General features: G+C 45.8%; 3 protein-coding genes across 3 annotated transcripts in view; 1 reads left to right on the top strand and 2 right to left on the bottom strand.

Annotated features, from left to right (window-relative positions):
* LOC141104959 (uncharacterized) overlaps positions 1-20,271 on the top strand; it is a 664,134-nt gene that overhangs the window by 337,953 nt on the left and 305,910 nt on the right. The gene's annotated exons all lie outside the window — the stretch shown is intronic.
* LOC141104781 (uncharacterized) overlaps positions 1-20,271 on the bottom strand; it is a 114,372-nt gene that overhangs the window by 50,848 nt on the left and 43,253 nt on the right. The window lies entirely within an intron of this gene.
* LOC141104784 (uncharacterized) lies at positions 11,742-16,131 on the bottom strand. The gene is made up of 6 exons (XM_073594530.1): positions 15,945-16,131; positions 15,731-15,828; positions 15,444-15,650; positions 15,139-15,363; positions 14,848-14,983; positions 11,742-14,087 (listed from the first exon to the last, which is right to left on the bottom strand). Exons 1-6 carry the CDS (start codon positions 16,075-16,077, stop codon positions 12,790-12,792), a joined length of 2,097 nt encoding a protein of 698 aa, XP_073450631.1. The 5' UTR covers positions 16,078-16,131; the 3' UTR covers positions 11,742-12,789.

The following is a 20,271-nucleotide window of genomic DNA, read 5'->3' as shown; positions in this document are numbered from 1 at the left end:
CATTGGTTTCTGCTCTTCTGAAAAGGCTGTGTAAATGTAGAAGTGATCTAGGAGGCCCTTTGACTGAAGACTGGAAGAGTCCCAGCTGGTTGGGACCTCCACAGAGAACATCTGCTCACTCATATCTACCTGATCCAGATGGAATCTTAATGGAAGTGAACTAACCCTCTCATATCTATTGATGATGTTTTTATATTTTTCCAGGACACGCCATGGAGAAACCCTCAAAGGATCGTCTCACTTTATCTCCAGGTTGTAAAATGGAAGATGAGGACATCACAGGAGATTGTCCTGGAGAAAAGATAATGAGCTCATATTTTTAAAGAGGTCTAATCTTAGCACACATCAGAAGTCTCACATGGGCGAAAAGACATATTCCTGCTCTGGGTGTTGGAGACATTTTCTGCTAAAGTCCAAACTTAAAACACATCAAAGATCTCACACAGGTGAGGAGCCGTATTGCTGCCCTGAGTGCGGGAAATGTTTTTCCCAGAAGTCCAATCTTACTGTACATCAGAAATGTCATACACAGGAAAAGCGGTTTTCCAATCTTGAGTGTGGGAAGTGTTACGCACGGAAATCAAACCTTATTCAACATCAAAAATCCCACACAAAAGAAACTGCATTCCCACACTAATGCCCTGTACATACGACCGGTTTTCCCATCGGAATAAACTCTGAAGGTTTTTCCAACGGAGTTCTGACGGAATTCCGCTCAAGCTGTCTTGTATACACACGGTCACACCAAATTCCAACCGTCCAGAACGTACAACACATACGACGGGACTAGAAAACAGAAGTTCAATAGCCAGTAGCCAATAGCTTCCATCTTGTACTTGCTTCAGAGCATGTGTCGTTTTTGGTACGTTGGAACAGCATACAGACGAGTGGTTTTCCCGATAGGAATTGGTTCCGTCTGAAAAATTTACAACATGTTCTCTTTCTAGGGCCGTCAGAATTTTTGACGTAAAAAGTCCGATGGGGCGTACACATGATCGGAATATACAATGAAAAGCTCCCATCTGACTTTTTCTGTCAGACATTCCACTCGTGTGTACACGGCATTAGTGTGGGAAATGTTTTTCACAGAAGTCTTGTCTGACCAAACACCAGAGAACCCACACAACCCTTGAGGTGTATTAGTGTCCTGAGTGCCTAAAATGTCTTCTATATGGATCATATGTTGCCGTACATCAGAGATCTCACACTGGGAAGAAGCACACCTTGATATACACCTCAGAAAACACGTAGCTGAGCGCTCCTCTGATCTTTATCATGGAAGGAACACTTTATAAGGAAATCAGAGATCACTAAAGACTTCAAAGTTCTCTTCTAGGAGAGAGAAGGAGGGGGTGTCACTGCTGGTTGGGTCCCTCTAGGAGAGAGAAGGAGGGGGCGTCACTGCTGGTTGGGTCCCTCTAGAAGAGAGAAGGAAGGGGTGTCACTGCTGGTTGGGTCCCTCTAGAAGAGAGAAGGAAGGGGTGTCACTGCTGGTTGAGTCCCTCTAGGAGAGAGAAGGAGGGGGCGTCACTGCTGGCTGGGTCCCTCTAGGAGAGAGAAGGAGGGGGTGTCACTGCTGGATGGGTCCCTCTAGGAGAGAGAAGGAGGGGGTGTCACTGCTGGTTGGGTCCCTCTAGGAGAGAGAAGGAGGGGGCATCACTGCTGGCTGGGTCCATCTAGGAGAGAGAAGGAGGGGGTGTCACTGCTGGTTGGGTCCCTCTAGAAGAGAGAAGGAAGGGGTGTCACTGCTGGTTGGGTCCCTCTAGAAGAGAGAAGGAAGGGATGTCACTGCTGGTTGGGTCCCTCTAGAAGAGAGAAGGAAGGGGTGTCACTGCTGGTTGGGTCCCTCTAGGAGAGAGAAGGAGGGGGTGTCACTGCTGGCTGGGTCCCTCTAGGAGAGAGAAGGAGGGGCGTCACTGCTGGCTGGGTCCCTATAGGAGAGAGAAGGAGGGGGTGTCACTGCTGGATAGGTCCCTCTAGGAGAGAGAAGGAGGGGGTGTCACTGCTGATTGAGTCCCTCTAGGAGAGAGAAGGAGGGGGTGTCACTGCTGGTTGGGTTCCTCTAGGAGAGAGAAGGAGGGGGTGTCACTGTTGGTTGGGTCCCTCTAGGAGAGAGAAGTAGGGGGCGTCACTGCTGCCTGAGTCCCTCTAGGAGAGAGAAGGAGGGGTTGTCACTGCTGGTTGAGTCCCTCTAGGAGAGAGAAGGAGGGGGTGTCACTGCTGGTTGGGTCCCTCTAGGAGAGAGAAGGAGGGGGCGTCACTGCTGGCTGAGTCCCTCTAGGAGAGAGAAGGAGGGGGCGTCACTGCTGGTTGGGTCCCTCTAGGAAAGAGAAGGAGGGGGTGTCACTGCTGGTTGGGTCCCTCTAGGAGAGAGAAGGAGGGGGTGTCACTGCTGGTTGGGTTCCTCTAGGAGAGAGAAGGAGAGGGTGTCACTGCTGGTTGAGTCCCTCTAGGAAAGAGAAGGAGGGGGTGTCACTGCTGTTGAGTCCCTCTAGCAGTGTAGTCTGATCTTCAGCAGAAGCTTCAAAGGAAGACATCATGGTGAGAGAGGAACTAGATATTGCTTGTAGACAAAGAGAAGGGAAGATCAGACTATTGACATAGTCAATAGTTATCAACCCGCACAGGCAGCTTCATTTGCTTAAAGAGTACCATTTACTGGTTGAAAGTGGAAAACATGACATTTTAAGATCTAACATTTCATATTTACTTGATAACAATGCAAATATATTAACACATATATTTTATTATGAAAAAAATGAAGATTAAATATTTCCATAAGCTCATGATATTCTTTGTAAGTTGATTGATAAAAATCAGCCTTCAGATTTGTATGATGAAATTCACTTTTTTTTTTTCCTTTATTCCTTTTTCTAACACTACAAGTAAGGCCCATCCTGTAGGTTTTAGTTTTAGCCTTAATCTTGTGTCTTAGTAGTTTGGTTTTACCGGCTTATACTTGTTGGAAAAGCCGACTATCCCCCTTCTCATAAATCTCAGGACGTCTGTAGTAGACTCCAATGATAAGTCCATCAGTTCATTTCATTCCTCCCATATTTCCTCCTCCGCACCATCACAACCTCCAACCACAAGATCATCTTTCTTCCTCACTTTCACATCCCATCTAATATAGAGAAACCCCCTCCATCTTTTCTATGTCCCATGCCCCTCTAAACAAGAGGATCAGCATGAATACAAACAGTCCAGTGTTGTGAGGATTCAAGCCGTGTTTCTTAAACACCAACCACATCTCCAACCACAAAATCATCTTTCTTCCTCACGATCTTCCTCACATCTAACATTGAGAAAACCCCTTCCATCTTTTCTATGTCCTGTGTCCCTCTAAACAAGAGGATCAGCATGAATAAAAACAGCCCAGTCTTATGAGGAGTCAAGCCGTGTTTCTGAAACACCAACTAAGTTCTCAGATCTGTATGATGAAATGTTCTTCTCTTTTCCTTTCTCTAACACTACAAGGAAGGCCCATCCTGTAGGTTTTAGTCTTAATCTTGTGTCTTGGCAGTTTGGTTTTACTAGTTTGTTGTTGGAACAGCCGACCCTCCCCCTTCTCATAAATCTCAGGTCATCTGTAGTGTCACTTATCTACAGCTTTGCTGCAGATCTGTCTCCTCTAATCCTAAAGATCAGCAGGCATGCTGGTACATGTACTTCCATGGCTTTAACTTCCAAGGTCCTGCTGTTATCTCACAAGACATGTTTTAAGACCGATTATTCACCTGCCATTGATTCGGATAGCTACACGCCCAGCCCAGCTAGGCCACCTCCCTTCTATTTTAAAGGCTAAGTTCACCTTTGTTCACTTTTTCCTCTACATTCCAGCTCCCCTATGTACCAATATAGCAATAATGTACTTCTTTTGCAAAAATAAAACAGCTTTTAATTATTTCTACACACGCTTACCTCACTCTCTTCATAGCTGCTTAAACACACTGACTTTAGGTCATGTCACAGGAAAGAGTTCACCAGCTGATCTCATTAGCACACACCCTGCATCATCCACCCTCAGCTGATCAACTCCTTCCTGTGTCATGACCTAAAGTCTGTCCATGAAATAAGGCAGAAGTAACTGAGCAGTGTGTTTAAACAGCTTTTTAAGAGAGTGGGGTAAGCGGTGTGTAGAATAAATGGAAAGCTGTTTTATTTTTGCGAAATAAGTACATTAATGCGAATATTCCTAGTGTCTCCTGTGTTTCCTAGTGGAAACGATTCCTAGTGGAGAAGATTTCCAGTGCCCCCTGTGTTTCCTAGCAGAGAAGATTCCTAGTGTCCCCTAGTATTTCCTAGCAGAGAAGATACCTACTGTCCCCCAGTTTATCCTGATGGGGAAGATTCCTAGAGTCCCCCATGTTTCCTAGCAGAGAAGATTCCTAGTGTCCCTGGTGTTTCCTAGTGGAGAAAATTCCTGGTGTCCCTGATGTTTCCTAGTGGGGAAAATTCCTAGTGTCCCTGGTGTTTCCTATTGAAAACTATTCCTAGTGGAGAAGATTCCTAGTGTCCCCAGTGTTTCCTAGTGAATAATATTCCTAGTGTCTCCAGTGTTTCCTAGTGGAGAAAATTCCCAGTGTCCTCCAGTGTTTCTTAGTGGAGAAGATTTCTAGTGTCCCTTCTGTTTCCTAGTGGAGAAAATTCCTGGTGTAACCAGTGTTTCCTAGTGGAGAAGATTCTTAGTACCCAAATTTCTAATGGAGAAGATTCCTAGTGTTCCCTGTGTTTCCTAGAGGAGACGATTCCTAGTGTCCTCCAGTGTTTCCCAGCAGAGAATATTTTTAGTGTACCCCCATTCTTAGCAGAGAAGATCTCTAGTGTCCCCTGTGTTTCCTAGTGGAGAAGATGTCCTAGTATCCCCCATTATCCCTAGCAAAGAAGATTCCTAGTGTCCCCTATGCTTTCTAGCCAAAAAGATTCCTAGTGTCCCCCAGTTTCCTAGCAAAGAATATTCCTAGTGTCCCCTATGTTTCATAGTGAAAATGATTCCTAGTAGAGAAGACTCCTAGTGTCCTCCATTTTTTCCCAGTGGAAAAGATTCCTAGTGTCCCCCAGTGTTTCCTAGTGGGGCAGATTCCTAGAGTCCCCCATGTTTTCTAGCAGAGAAGATTCCTAGTGTCCCGAGTGTTTCCTAGTGAATAATATTCCTAGTGTCTCCAGTGTTTCTTAGTGGAGAAGATTTCTAGTGTCCCTTCTGTTTCCTAGTGGAGAAAATTCCTGGTGTACCCAGTGTTTCCTAGTGGAGAAGATTCCTAGTGTCCCCTGTGTTTTCATAGTGGAAACGATTCCTAGCAGAGAAGACTCCTAGTGTCCTCCAGCTTTTCACAGTGGAAAAGATTCCTGGTGTCCTCCAGTGTTTACTAGTGGAGAAGATTCTTAGTGTCCCCAGTGTTTCATAGTGGAGAAGATTCCTAGTGCCCCCTGTGTTTCCTAGTGGAGAAGATTTTTAGTGTACCCAGTGTTTCCTAGTGGAGAATATTCCTAGTTGAGAAGATTCCTAGTGTCCTGCAGTGTTTTATAGTGGAGAAGATTCCTATGTTCCCCATGTTTCCTAGCCAAGAAGATTTCTTGTGTCCCCTAGGTTTCCTAGCACAAAAGATTCTTAGTGTACCCCTATTTCTAGTGGAGAAGTTCCCTAGTGTCCTCTGTGTTTCCTAGAGAAGATGATTCCTAGTGTCCCCTGTGTTTCCTAGTGCAGAAGATTCCTAGTGTTCCCTGTGTTTCGTAGAGGAGACGATTCCTAGTGTCCTCCAGTGTTTCCCAGTGGAGAATATTTTTAGTGTACCCCCATTCTTAGCAGAGAAGATCTCTAGTGTCCCCTGTGTTTCCTAGTGGAGAAGATGTCCTAGTATCCCCCATTATCCCTAGCAAAGAAGATTCCTAGTGTCCCCTATGCTTTCTAGCCAAAAAGATTCCTAGTGTCCCCCAGTTTCCTAGCAAAGAATATTCCTAGTGTCCCCTATGTTTCATAGTGGAAATGATTCCTAGTAGAGAAGACTCCTAGTGTCCTCCATTTTTTCCCAGTGGAAAAGATTCCTAGTGTCCCCCAGTGTTTCCTAGTGGGGCAGATTCCTAGAGTCCCCCATGTTTTCTAGCAGAGAAGATTCCTAGTGTCCCCGGTGTTTCCTAGTGGAGAAAATTTCTGGTGTCCCTGATGTTTCCTAGTGGAGAAAATTCCCAGTGTCCCTGGTGTTTCCTAGTGAAAACGATTCCTAGTGGATAAGATTCCTAGTGTCCCCAGTGTTTCCTAGTGAATAATATTCCTAGTGTCTCCAGTGTTTCTTAGTGGAGAAGATTTCTAGTGTCCCTTCTGTTTCCTAGTGGAGAAAATTCCTGGTGTACCCAGTGTTTCCTAGTGGAGAAGATTCCTAGTGTCCCCTGTGTTTTCATAGTGGAAACGATTCCTAGCAGAGAAGACTCCTAGTGTCCTCCAGCTTTTCCCAGTGGAAAAGATTCCTGGTGTCCTCCAGTGTTTACTAGTGGAGAAGATTCTTAGTGTCCCCAGTGTTTCATAGTGGAGAAGATTCCTAGTGCCCCCTGTGTTTCCTAATGGAGAAGATTTTTAGTGTACCCAGTGTTTCCTAGTGGAGAATATTCCTAGTTGAGAAGATTCCTAGTGTCCTGCAGTGTTTTATAGTGGAGAAGATTCCTATGTTCCCCATGTTTCCTAGCCAAGAAGATTTCTCGTGTCCCCTAGGTTTCCTAGCACAAAAGATTCTTAGTGTACCCCTATTTCTAGTGGAGAAGTTCCCTAGTGTCCTCTGTGTTTCCTAGAGAAGATGATTCCTAGTGTCCCCTGTGTTTCCTAGTGCAGAAGATTCCTAGTGTTCCCTGTGTTTCCTAGAGGAGACGATTCCTAGTGTCCTCCAGTGTTTCCCAGTGGAGAATATTTTTAGTGTACCCCCATTCTTAGCAGAGAAGATCTCTAGTGTCCCCTGTGTTTCCTAGTGGAGAAGATGTCCTAGTATCCCCCATTATCCCTAGCAAAGAAGATTCCTAGTGTCCCCTATGCTTTCTAGCCAAAAAGATTCCTAGTGTCCCCCAGTTTCCTAGCAAAGAATATTCCTAGTGTCCCCTATGTTTCATAGTGGAAATGATTCCTAGTAGAGAAGACTCCTAGTGTCCTCCATTTTTTCCCAGTGGAAAAGATTCCTAGTCTCCCCCAGTGTTTCCTAGTGGGGCAGATTCCTAGAGTCCCCCATGTTTTCTAGCAGAGAAGATTCCTAGTGTCCCCGGTGTTTCCTAGTGGAGAAAATTTCTGGTGTCCCTGATGTTTCCTAGTGGAGAAAATTCCCAGTGTCCCTGGTGTTTCCTAGTGAAAACGATTCCTAGTGGATAAGATTCCTAGTGTCCCCAGTGTTTCCTAGTGAATAATATTCCTAGTGTCTCCAGTGTTTCTTAGTGGAGAAGATTTCTAGTGTCCCTTCTGTTTCCTAGTGGAGAAAATTCCTGGTGTACCCAGTGTTTCCTAGTGGAGAAGATTCCTAGTGTCCCCTGTGTTTTCATAGTGGAAACGATTCCTAGCAGAGAAGACTCCTAGTGTCCTCCAGCTTTTCCCAGTGGAAAAGATTCCTGGTGTCCTCCAGTGTTTACTAGTGGAGAAGATTCTTAGTGTCCCCAGTGTTTCATAGTGGAGAAGATTCCTAGTGCCCCCTGTGTTTCCTAGTGGAGAAGATTTTTAGTGTACCCAGTGTTTCCTAGTGGAGAATATTCCTAGTTGAGAAGATTCCTAGTGTCCTGCAGTGTTTTATAGTGGAGAAGATTCCTATGTTCCCCATGTTTCCTAGCCAAGAAGATTTCTCGTGTCCCCTAGGTTTCCTAGCACAAAAGATTCTTAGTGTACCCCTATTTCTAGTGGAGAAGTTCCCTAGTGTCCTCTGTGTTTCCTAGAGAAGATGATTCCTAGTGTCCCCTGTGTTTCCTAGTGCAGGAGATTCCTAGTGTCCCCTGTGTTTCCTAGTGGAGAAGATTCCTAGTATTCCCCATGTTTCCTAGCCAAGAATATTTCTCGTGTCCCCTAGGTTTCCAAGCACAAAAGATTCTTAGTACCCATATTTCTAATGGAGAAGATTCCTAGTGTCCCCTGTGTTTTCTAGTGGAGAATATTCCTAGTGTCCTCCAGTATTTCCCAGAGGAGAAGATTTTTACTGTATACCCATTCTTAGCAGAGAAGATCTCTACTGTCCCCTGTGTTTCCTAGTGGAGAAGATTTACTAGTATCGCCCATTATCCCTAGCAAAGAAGATTCCTAGTGTCCCCTATGCTTTCTAGCCAAAAAGATTCCCAGTGTCCCCCAGTTTCCTAGCAAAGAAGATTCCTAGTGTCCCCTATGTTTCATACCAGAGAAGATTCTTAGTTTGCCCCCATTCTTAGCAGAAAAGATTTCCAGTGTCCCCAGTGTTTTCTAATGGAGAAGATTCCTAGTGTGCTCTGTGGTTCCTGGTGGAGAACAACGTCCCCCACAAAAAATTCCACTCCTTTGGTCTGACTGTACTCTTCGCCACACCTTCAGCGTTGCTTACAATTTTTTTTCTCCTCTCCTCTTCCTTTCTCTGTTGGGGTCCCCCAAGGTTCTGTTCTTGGACCTGTCCTATTCTTGATCTACACCTCCTCCCTGGGTCAACTAATAGCTTCTCATGGCTTTCAATACCATTTTTAAGCTGATGACACCCAAATCTACAGTATCTCTCTACCCAATAGCTCACTTCATCAGTCTCCTCATGCATTAATTTACTAACAGACATACAGTATCTGCCTGGATGTCACACCACTTCCTCAAATTCAATCTATCCAATACTAAGCTCATAATATTTCCTCCCATACCCCTTCCTCTGACTTCTCTGTCAAGATCAGTGACACAACTATCAACCTGCCTCCCCATGCCGAGGTTCTAGATGTAATCCTGGACTCTGAATTCTCCTTTCGGCCCTTTCTCCATAATACGCCCCTTTCTAGCCAATGGGATAACACAAAGCTTCTAATTCACTCTCTGGTCATCTCTTGCCTCGACTACTGCAACTCCCTCCTCCTCCTCCTGTGGATTACTTTTACATAGGCTATGCCCCCTTCAGTCCATCATGAATGCTGCTGCCAGGCTCATCCACCTTACCAATCATTCAGTGTCCCCCACCCCTCTCTGCCAATCCCTCCACTGGCTTCCATTCAGTGTCCTCCACCCCCTCTCTGCCAATCCCTCCACTGGCCTTCATTCAGTGTCCTCCACCCCTCTCTGCCAATCCCTCCACTGGCCTCCATTCAGTGTCCTCCACCCCTCTCTGCCAATCCCTCCACTGAATTCCATTCAGTGTCCCCCACCCCTCTCTGCCAATCCCTCCACTGGCTTCCATTCAATGTCCCCACCCTTCTCTGCCAATCACTCCACTGGCTTCCATTCAGTGTCCTCCACCCCTCTCTGCCAATCCCTCCTGCAGCTTGTCATCTGTTGGTCTTTTGTGTGTACGCCACCCCTGTCACCTAGGGGGTGTTGGCTCAACCTGTCACCTCCGGGGGTAGGGGAGCGTGCAGCCTGTCACCTCTCTGGCCAGCCTGGAGCTCCTCCCTCCCCCTCTCCTTCTTCTCCCCTTGGTGCCCAGCAGCCTTTGTATCTGCCACTGGGAGAAGTTGCTGAATGGGCTTCAGCTTCTTCCACATGTCCTGAGACCTGATCCTTTGTATTCGCCTACCAGTGTATGACCTGGCTTCTCACTGGAACTTCACCTCTTCTCTTTGCTTCACCCTTGCTCATCTGGTTTCTCTGACCTTGGGCCTGTTTACTGGACTTATCTCTACCTGCTGTTTCTGTACTCCTTTGTCCAGCTTTTACCAACCTGCTTGTTCTGCCTTTCTATTCAGTCTATAGCTACCTGGCTGTCATTGACTGCCGCTTGTTTCCCGACCCTGCCTCCATCTGCTCTGGTGCCAAACTGCTTCAGCATCCAACCTGGAGGACTGAGACTTCCAACTCTATGGACATCACCAGCCAGCTACTCCAGCACTCTTGTGACTCCATGCCCTCCCACTCTCTGTCTCAGTGTTGCCAACCATCAGTATTTTTATGGGCAGCCAGTAAAAACTTGGCACTTTTTTCCTGCCAGTAAATGCCCATGGCAGTAAAAGGTTGCCAGTTAAAATATGGAGACGCTTGGCTTGGAACAGCGCATGCGCAGTTATGGTCCGGAGCCGGCCAAGACCATCAGAGTGCCTGCTACGGTGTGTTGGGGCAGGGGGCGGGTCTGGTGGGGTGTGTCGTTATGGTGCAAGGGAGCCGAAACTGAGCGGCCGGAACCAAGCGTACGGGTCTGCTGGAGGGGAGCAAGGCAAGCCAGAAGTGGGGCTGTCAGTGCTGCTTGGACTGGAGTGGACTAAAGGGGCCACCTGGCATGGAGAGAGACCGTCACTCAGGAGGGGACGTGTCGTGTCGGTGATCTATGCTGTCAGTGTCACTGTGAGAGTTAATTTCATGTGTGTGCGCCGCCCATTTTCATTTCTTGACCTCCTGAGAACTGTCCCTGAGCTACTTATAAAATAAGAAACGTTTTTTCCCTTAATATCTACCTTAAATCACACTGCTAATTGCATATTGTACTTGTTTGTAGCCTAAATACTGAAATTTTCACTTAAAACTGTAATTTTGTAACTTTTGGAAATGTCAGTAAAAACGTTGCTGTGCCAGTAAATCTGGGGTGTCGTGTCAGGAAATTTCAATCTGGTAGGTTGGCAACACTGCTCTGTCTCCGCCTTCAGGAGTGTTGGGCAGGAGGCCTCCACAACGCTCCAGTCTTTACCAGGTATGTGATGATAAGGCATTTTTTTAATTATCCAGAAATAAACATTACATTTCATTATGTCATAGATAAGAGGCAGAAATATAACAGAGACACGCTGCACATAGTATAATCCTTTTAGTTAGGCCACATTTAAAATGGGAAATTTTTTTATTCCAGAAATATAAATTGCAGTAAATGATGTCAGAGAAACAAGGCAGAAATATTACAGAGACACATGTAAGCTTTTTTTGTAGGCTGCATTTGAAGAAGGAGAGACGAGACATTTTTTTTTCATCCAGAAATAACCATTGTATTGGATTATGTCCGAGGCACAAAGGAGGAGTATTGTACAGTCAGCATTTCAGTTGGGGTGTAACACATTTGAGGATACACAGCATGCAGATTTCATCCTACAAAGCAATATCTAAGTGTATATAAAAAGGGAAGAAATATTGTCCACACTACATAGACAGAATTTCAGCTGTAGTACTAGCCAGCATAATAAGCCACGGAAAATATATTGTTTAAACCTAATCAGATATTGACCTTCTTTCCTTTGTCCGTTGATCCATGTGTTAAAAACTTCTGAACCCTACATGTTATGCACTCCTGACCCCTGCGCTCTGTGCATTATGTACTCCTGGACCCCTGTACTCTGTGTGTTATGTACTCCTGACCCCGTGCTCTGTGTTGTCTACTCCTGACCCCTGTGCTCTGTGTTTTATATACTCCTGACCCATGTGCTCTGTGTGTTATGTACTCCTGACCCCTGTGCTCTATGTGTTGTATACTCCTGACCCCTGTGCTGTCTACTCCTGACCCCTGTGCTCTGTGTTTTATGTACTCCTGACCCCTGTGCTCTGTGTTTTATGTACTTCTGACCCCTGTGCTCTGTGTTGTCTACTCCTGACCCCTGTTATGTATTCCCGACCCCGTGCTGTGTTTTATATACTCCTGACCCCTGTGCTCTGTGTGTTATGTACTCCTGATCCCCACGCTGTGTTTTATGTACTTCTGACCCCTGTGCGTTATGTACTCCTGACCCCCACACTGTTTTATGTACTTCTGACCTTTACATTTGTGTGTTATGTACTCCTGACCTCCATGCTGTGTTTTATGTACTTATTTCCCTTACACTTTGTGTGTTATGTACTCCTGACCACCATGCTGTGTTTTATGTACTTCTGACCCCTGTGCTCTGTGTGTTATGTACTCCTGACCTCTACGCTCTGGGTTTTATGTACTCCTGATACCTGTTGTCTACTCCTGACCCCTGCGCTCTGTGCGTTGTCTACTCCTAACTCCTGTACTCTGTGTGTTGTCTACTCCTGACCCCTGTGTTGTATGTGTTATGTACTCTTGACCCCTGTGCTGTTTGTTGTGCACTCTTGACCTCTATGTTTTTCTGACCCCTGTGCTGTATGTGTTATGTACTCCTGACCCCTGTGCTCTGTGTGTTGTCTACTCCTGACCCCTGCACTCTGTGTGTTGTCTACTCCTGACCCCTATGCTCTGTGTGTTGTGAATCCCTGACCCCTGTGCTCTATACTCCTGACCCCTGTGCTCTGTGTATTATGTACTCCTTGACTTGCTAAGCAGACCCTGACTATGTTAATGAAGTGCTTGAAGATAGGCTCAGACAAGGTGTAAGCTCTCTGCTTAACTTTAGTGTGAACAGAAACATATGAAATGGTAGATTTCATTTTTGAAAGCCATTGTGCTGAGGTTTACATGTGTCTGAAATTCTTAACTGATCTGCCACAGGCAACGTAAATTTTTTTTGGTACAAGGAAGCTGAGGGTTTGTATAACCATGCCCCCCTCCCACTCTTAATGCAATTTGCCCATACCCACGGTTTACCATGCACTGCATTGCTGCTCTCCATAGAGCGCCCAAAGGTTTCCCAGGTCTTTTGAAATCCAAGGAAAACCTGGGTGTATATTAAGGCGCGATTCTTCCAGTGTGAGATCTCTGACGTAGCGGCAAAAATGATCCATATAGAAGACGTTTCCCGCACTCAGGACACTAATACTCCTTGAGGGTTGCTGTGGGATCTCAAATGTCTGTTAAGATTGGGCTTCTTTGAATAACATTTCCCGCACTCAAGGCAGGAATACGGCTTCTCTCCCGTGTGAGACCTCAGATGTATAATAAATTCAGATTTCTGTAAATAACCTTTCCCGCACTCAGAGCAGCAATACGGAATCTCCCCCGTGTGAGATTTCTGATGTCTGACAAGTTCTGATCTCCGTGAAAAGCATTTGCCGCACTCAGGGCAGGAAAACCGCTTTTCCCCCGTGTGAGATAACTGATGTGCGGTGAGATTGGATTTCTCTGAAAAACATTTGCCGCACTCGGGGCAGGAATGCGGCTTCTCCCCAGTGTGAGATCTAAGATGTCTGTCAAGGTGGGGCTTCTGTGAAAAACATTTCCCGCACTCAGGACAGGGATATGGTCTCTCACCCGTGTGCAATCTCTTATGTAAGTAAAGATGGGACAAGCTTAAAAAGCCTTTAGTGCACTCAGAGCAGGGATACAGCTTCTCCCCTGTGTGCAGTCTTTGATGTGTGTAAAGATGGGACTTGCGTGTAAAACCTTTCTGGCACACGAGGCAGGAATATGGCTTCACCCCCGTGTGAGATCTTTGATGTGCATCAAGTTCTGATTTCTGTGAATAACATTTCCCGCACTCTGGGCAGGAAAACTTCTCACCGGTGTGCAGTTTCTGATGTCTGGAAAAATAGGACGGAGTTGAAAAACATTTCCCGCACTCAGGGCAGGAATACGGCTTTAAACCCGGGTGAGATCTTTGATGTTTAACGAGTTCTGATTTCTGTGAACAACGTTTTCCGCACTCAGGGCAGACATATGCCTTTTCCCCCATGTGTGTTCTCTTATGTCTGGAAAGAGTAACCTTCTGTGAAAAAGATTTCCCACACTGAGGGCAGAAATACGGCTTTTCAACTGTGTGAGATCTGTAATGTTTGATGAGTTCTGATTTCTGAAGAAACCATTTCCCGCACTCAGAACAGGAATGTGGCTTCTCACCTATTTGAGATTGCTGATGTTTACTAAGACTTAATTCAGAGCTAACACTTTCCCCACATTCCCCGTGTTTTCCAGCACCATCCCTCACAGTACGAGGTTGCTCAGAGTCAGAGGGATTCCATGGTCTATCCACACTGTGAAGTCCTCCATCCATAGTGGAGCTCATTGTCTTTTCTCCTCCACAATCTCCTGTGATGTCCTCATCTTCCATTTTACAACCTGGAGATAAAGTGAGACGATCCTTTGAGGGTTTCTCCATGGCGTGTCCTGGAAAAATATAAAAACATCATCAATAGATATGAGAGGGTTAGTTCACTTCCATCAAGATTCCATCTGGATCAGGTAGATATGAGTGAGCAGATGTTCCCTGTGGAGGTCCCAACCAGCTGGGACTCTCCCCCCTCTTCAGTCAAAGGGCCTTTGGTCCTCCTCCCAGATCACTTCTACATTTACACAGCCTTGTCAGAAGAGCAGGAACCAATGGGGACTGGGAGGTCCATGCTCTTTACACAACTACAAGCCTAGACACTGGGTCATGTGATCTCCGATAAACAAGAGGGTCAAAGTTCAGACTTGCAGACCTTTTACCATAGAACAAGTGACCATAGGCCTAGGCTTCTGGTGATATGTAGCATTCGAAGGAGCTTACACCAGTATTTTCTCCTGGAAGATAACTGTATCATAGTTGTGCTACGGCAACTAAAAATGAAGCACAACCAAATATTGACAGCTGAATCATCAAGATTCCATCTGGATCAGGTAGATATGAGTGAGCAGATGTTCTCTGTGGATGTCCCAACCAGTTGGGACTCTTCCCCTCTTCAGTCAAAGGGCCTTTGGTCCCGACTGTAACTAGGAGTGACATGCAACCCACTACTGCCAGCTGAAACCCAGGATGGGTGTCAGTACAGGGAGGGGACCATTATCAACCTATTATTGGCTGATATCACTCAGTTTCCGCCCTACCCTGGACCAATCAGTGAGCAGTAACAGAGCAGAGATAAGAGAAGAATATATTATGGGTCACCTGTGTTGATCTCTGTAGGAGTGTCCTCCTCTATGAATGTCCTCGTCATTCCAGCCTCCTCCATATATTGCAGATCATCATTCACATACGTCTCTTCTACTTCACCCTCAACTTTTATGATAATCAGATCTTCACCCTAAACCAACAGAATGGCAGAAAATAACATCTGTAACATAGAAGTATTTATGATGTGAGATCACATAGAAAATATCATCTTGTAGAGTCCACACATCGTCTCCACATGTCAGAGTGTTCAATCACTTTATGTTCCCGACCCTCAACTCCACCTACCTGATGATGGTGAGGGATGGTGTGACCTTCCTGTGTGGAATCCCGAGAATACAGAGGATGGGGACATCTCTCTGGTGGGTTTCTGTAGCTGGTTGACTTCATCGTGTCCTGGTACAGATCTTTGTGTCCTTTTGAATACTCTGACTCCTCCATCGCCCCATCCTCATCATCCTCCTCTTTTATCCCTTCTTTAACCTCAACTTTAGAATCTCTCAGGTTTCCACTCTGAAAATATAATAAAATAATTATTGAAACAAACATGCTAAAGTATAACTCATAACTACCAATATTTATTCGTTAAATACCCAATTATGTTGTGCGTAGTTGTGATCTTCCTGTGTTAAATCCCAGGAATACAGAGGATGGGGACATCTCTCTGGTGGGTTTCTGGCATTAGGTGTTTCCATCATATCCTTGTATCCATCTGAAAACTCCTCCATTACACCATACTCCTCATCCTCCTCTTTGTACTCTTCTTTAAGAACAATATTAAAACCCTCAAGGTTTCGACTCTGAATATATAATAAAACATTCATTATAACAAACATTCTTGTATATGAATCATAACTACCAATGATTATTCCTCATCTACCTGATGATGGTGAGGGATGGTGTGATCTTCCTGTGTGGAATCCCGGGAATACAGAGGACGGGGACATCTCTCTGGTGGGTTCCCATTACTGGATCCATCTGTAGGAAACACACACACTGACTGAATACATTGTTTCTATGTGTTTATCAGATGATGGGGGATCTAGGTGGAGCCTCCGTACTGCTCTCTCCTTTACAATAAAGTCTCCTCTTACCCGGTGATGTGAGGGGAGGCTGATTGTCCATCATGACGTCCTTGTAGAGATCCTTGTGTCCTTCTAAATACTCCCACTCCTCCATGGAGAAATAGACAGTGACATCCTGACACCTTATAGGAACCTGACACATACAATGATACAGTCACCATCCAGACACATCCCTTGTCTGTTACTGGATAATGTCCCAGAATTCCCAGCACCGCTCACCTCTCCTGTCAGCAGCTCCATCATCTTCTTGGTGACTTCTAGAATCTTCTCCATGTTGTGTCTCTCAGGTTTTAGGGAGTCACATGGAGGCACTGTGATGGTCATATGATCACCTGACTTCACAAGAGGAAATCTCTGTATTGGAGAACCAATAGGAATATCATGTTAGAATCCCAGAATCCTCCTCACCTCTCTGGTCAGGTCTGTGTTTTATTAATAGAGATAAGAGTGATGTCATGTGACCTCCCAGAATCCTCCTCACCTCTCCGGTCAGGTATGTGTTTTATTAATAGAGATAAGAGTGATGTCATGTGACCTCCCAGAATCCTCCTCACCTCTCCGGTCAGGTCTGTGTTTTATTAATAGAGATAAGAGTGATGTCATGTGACCTCCCAGAATCCTCCTCACCTCTCCGGTCAGGTCTGTGTTTTATTAATAGAGATAAGAGTGATGTCATGTGACCTCCCAGAATCCTCCTCACCTCTCCGGTCAGCAGGTAGATGATCTCCAGGGTGAGGTTTAGTATCTTCTCAGTCATGTGACTCCGGTCCTCCTCCATCCTCATTGATGTGGTCAGGTGATCTATGAGGGTTTCTCTGTAGATGGATAGTGGAGAGTTATCTGGACTGTATCGGTTGTACAATATTAGGATGGGGATATAAGGGGTTACTGGGTGGGCTGCCCCCAGTGGGAATTAGAACATGTAGGTTGGGTTACTAAGGGGTCTATTTATGAGGAACATTTGCAATAATCATTCCTCAAGTGAATCTGTCTTTTCTTGCTTTTTGTGCCGATTGGGCGAATATTTTTTCACTATGGACAGTAGTAAAATACCACACACTGGGGCCACTAGATGGAGCTGAGGAGCACAGGAAATACACACGCCTTTGTAACAAGATATGATGTAACGATTCTGGAAAACGCTTGAGGGAATTAGCAAGTGGTTGTAACTGGTGATAGTAGGGGATAGCAGTTGCTGTATGGGGGAGATAATAGGGGAGAGCAGTTGCTGCACAGGGAGATAGCAGGGGAGAGCAGTTGTTGCATGGGGGAGATAGTAGGGGAGAGCAGTTGTTGCATGGGGGAGATAGTAGGGGAGAGCAGTTGCAGCACAGGTAGATGGTAGGGGGGGGAGTTGCTGCACAGGGAGATAGTAGGGGGAGAGTAGGTGCTGCACGGGGAGATAATAGGGGAGAGCAGTTGCTGCACAGGGAGATAGCAGGGGAGAGCAGTTGTTGCATGGGGGAGATAGTAGGGAGAGAGCAGTTACTGCACGGGGAGATAGGGGAGAGCAGTTGCTGCACAGGGAGATAGTAGGGGAGAGCATTTGCTGTACGGGGAGATAGTAGGGGAGAGCAGTTGCTGCACGGGGCAATAGTAGAGGGGAGCAGTTGCCGCAAGGGGCAGATAATAAAGGAGAGCAGTTGCTGCACAGGGAGATAGTAGGGGAGAGTAGTTGCTGCACAGGGAGATAGTAGGGGAGAGCAGTTGCTGTACGGGGAGATAGTAGGGGAGAGCAGTTGCTGCACGGGGCGATAGTAGGGGAGAGCAGTTGCTGCACGGGGCGATAGTAGAGGGGAGCAGTTGCCGCAAGGGGCAGATAGTAAAGGAGAGCAGTTGCTGCACAGGGAGATAGTAGGGGAGAGTAGTTGCTGCACAGGGAGATAGTAGGGGAGAGCAGTTGCTGCACAGGGAGATAGTAGGGGGAGAGTAGTTGCTGCACAGGGAGATAGTAGGGGGAGAGCAGTTGCTGCACAGGGAGATAGTAGGGGAGAGCAGTTGCTGCACAGGGAGATAGTAGGGGGAGAGTAGTTGCTGCAGGACATAACGATGGTAGGGCTGTAAAAACTAGAGGCAGGGTATAGCTATCGACCAATACAGCCGCAGCACACAGGAGGCCGATGATTGGCTGAATAAGTGACCAATCATCTCCAACTCCTTCATAATCATCTTGGGTCTAACGGTTCAAAAATGATAACAACAATCAAATCACAACCTGTCTGGATAGATGACAAAAACCATACGGTGATATCTCGTGACATTATAAATAATAAATGTTCCCAAGGGCCGTATCCTTTTCATACTTTATGCTTGAACACAGTAAAACACCGTCATCACACCCTAATAAAATCCCCAAATTCCTCCAAAAGGCGTATAGAGTCCCCATCCACCACCCCCCATAAATATTTGTATCTAAGCCTTCATGACGATGGCCCCTCAACATAACTCAACATAACCAGAATATTCGGCACTTTTACTTCTCCAACCCTCTTTTTCTGTAGGCTCCTCTGGGGGTTTGAGACAGGTCCATGCGGTCTCTTCTCCTCGATGCTTCAATAGTCACAGGTTCTCTGATGTCATTAAGGCCAATGCAGAGCCTCAATGGATAGGATGAGGGACAGTCCACTGCTGGAGCGTAGGGAAGTATAGCAGAGTGATGACAGCCAGGGAAGCTGAGGATTGGGTAAGTAAAAGTTCTTTTCCTAGTTCCCTACACATAAGCAGCTCATGGATTTGTGTGGCCCATTATGTAAGGGTTTAATGGCAATTTTTCTTTTCCTTGGAGATGGGCCTTAAAAAAAAAAAAAAAAAAATAGGTGAATCTGCATTTTTTTGTTCATAGAAACCGTAACCCCCCCCCACACACACACACACACAAATATATCAACTTATAAAATTGCATGTTCCCATATAATGGTGACTAACCTCAGTACCCAAAACGGTACAAAGATAATGCTTTAAAAGCTCTTACGGGTCGTCAGTTTAGAGCAGCCTTTCTCAACCCTTTAACCCTAGAAGAAACCCAATGCGATCCGCCTATGGAACTGCCGACCAGATCGAGAGGTTAGGGGTGGAAAGCTTTTCCCCCTTGGTTTAGTCTCAATTGAGAAGCATAATTGTTTAATATGTACTGTTTAACCTTGTTTCTTTTCTACAGGTTGAGCGAATAGCTCGTGTAACTAAGATTGTACCCTTAGAGTGATCTAAGTGTGAGTTGTTCTGTAGACGCTGAAGGGTTTCTTTGTTCCCCTACCATGTTTTTCCTTTTTATCAGCAATGGCCTACAGGTAATGCGTGTAGTGGAGTCCCTGCGCTCCATTAGGTCCTAGGTGTGTCGATTGCTACACACCGCCCCCATAGGAGCTTTCTCCTACATTTAAGTTGGTTTTTCCTTTTAGGTTGTTATGGGTACTCGAACACCCCGAGGTTCAATTAAAGGGGTGTGGGGTGGGCTGGGAGGGAAGTTTGTTTTTTTTTTGTTTGTTTTGTTTTATATTTGTTCTTGGTTTTCTTATACCTACATGCTTGAATGCATTTCATTACAAATGGTTCTATAACATTAGAGGAGTAGGTTGCGCTAGGAAGCCTCCTATCCTAATACCTTCCTGCGGGCTCCCTGCTTGCCCACTGATAGGGGTGGGGTGGGGTGGGGTGGGGGGGATTCTCCCGTAAGCCCCCGAGGTATGTGGTTCCCCGTTCAATTTATCTGTCCTTCCGGGATATGGCTCCATTAAAGATCTTGTCCTGGAATGTCAGAGGTCTTAACCATAAAATCAAGCGATCTCTAGTTTTTGACTAGAAGAAACCCAAAAATAATTTTCAGGTCTCAAGGAACCCTTACAAAAACCAATTTATCAGGGGTCAATAGGAACAATGCCCTTTATACTGGTGGCCAATAGGAAGAATGCCCCCCTTAAAGTGGTGCTCAAAATGCCACCCTTAAAAGACAGCTAAAAATATATTTGGTGTCATGCTTCTGGCTTTGCTAAGTGATGCTGAACGTCAAACTCTGTAGGCACCATCAAAAAGGTGGTTCATCAGCCACAGCTCAAGGAACCCCTAGCAACCCCTGGAGGAACCCTGGTTGAGAATGGCTGGTTTAGAGTCAGCCATGAATAACGGCCCCACAATTATTGCTCTGGCGTGCATGACAATGTGCAGCCAATATCTCCCTCGAGGATAACTTCGTAAAAATGACAGGTCCTCTTTGAGACATCATGGTTCTATTAGACCCCTATCGTCATCTATGAACCCTAATGAAGCTGATTAAATATAAATCCGGCAATTAGCTTCTTTCCTGGTCAGAGTAACCAGAGAAGGACAGCTCTGAACCTGG

The sequence above is a fragment of the Aquarana catesbeiana genome, linkage group LG08 (genome assembly GCF_042186555.1).
Source record: "Aquarana catesbeiana isolate 2022-GZ linkage group LG08, ASM4218655v1, whole genome shotgun sequence".
NCBI classification, from domain to species: Eukaryota; Metazoa; Chordata; class Amphibia; order Anura; family Ranidae; genus Aquarana; species Aquarana catesbeiana.
Note: the sequence above shows the minus strand (reverse complement) of the source record. Positions and strands in the feature narration are given on the sequence as shown.

Coding starts and splice junctions, on each gene's coding strand:
- LOC141104784 (XM_073594530.1), bottom strand. CDS start 16,077: ATGTGTCAGGTTCCTATAAGGTGTCAGGATGTCACTGTCTATTTCTCC. Junction 15,651..15,730: donor CCATCCCTCACCATCATCAG/GTAGATGAGGAA, acceptor TTATATATTCAG/AGTCGAAACCTTGAGGGTTT. Junction 15,364..15,443: donor ACTACGCACAACATAATTGG/GTATTTAACGAA, acceptor TTATATTTTCAG/AGTGGAAACCTGAGAGATTC.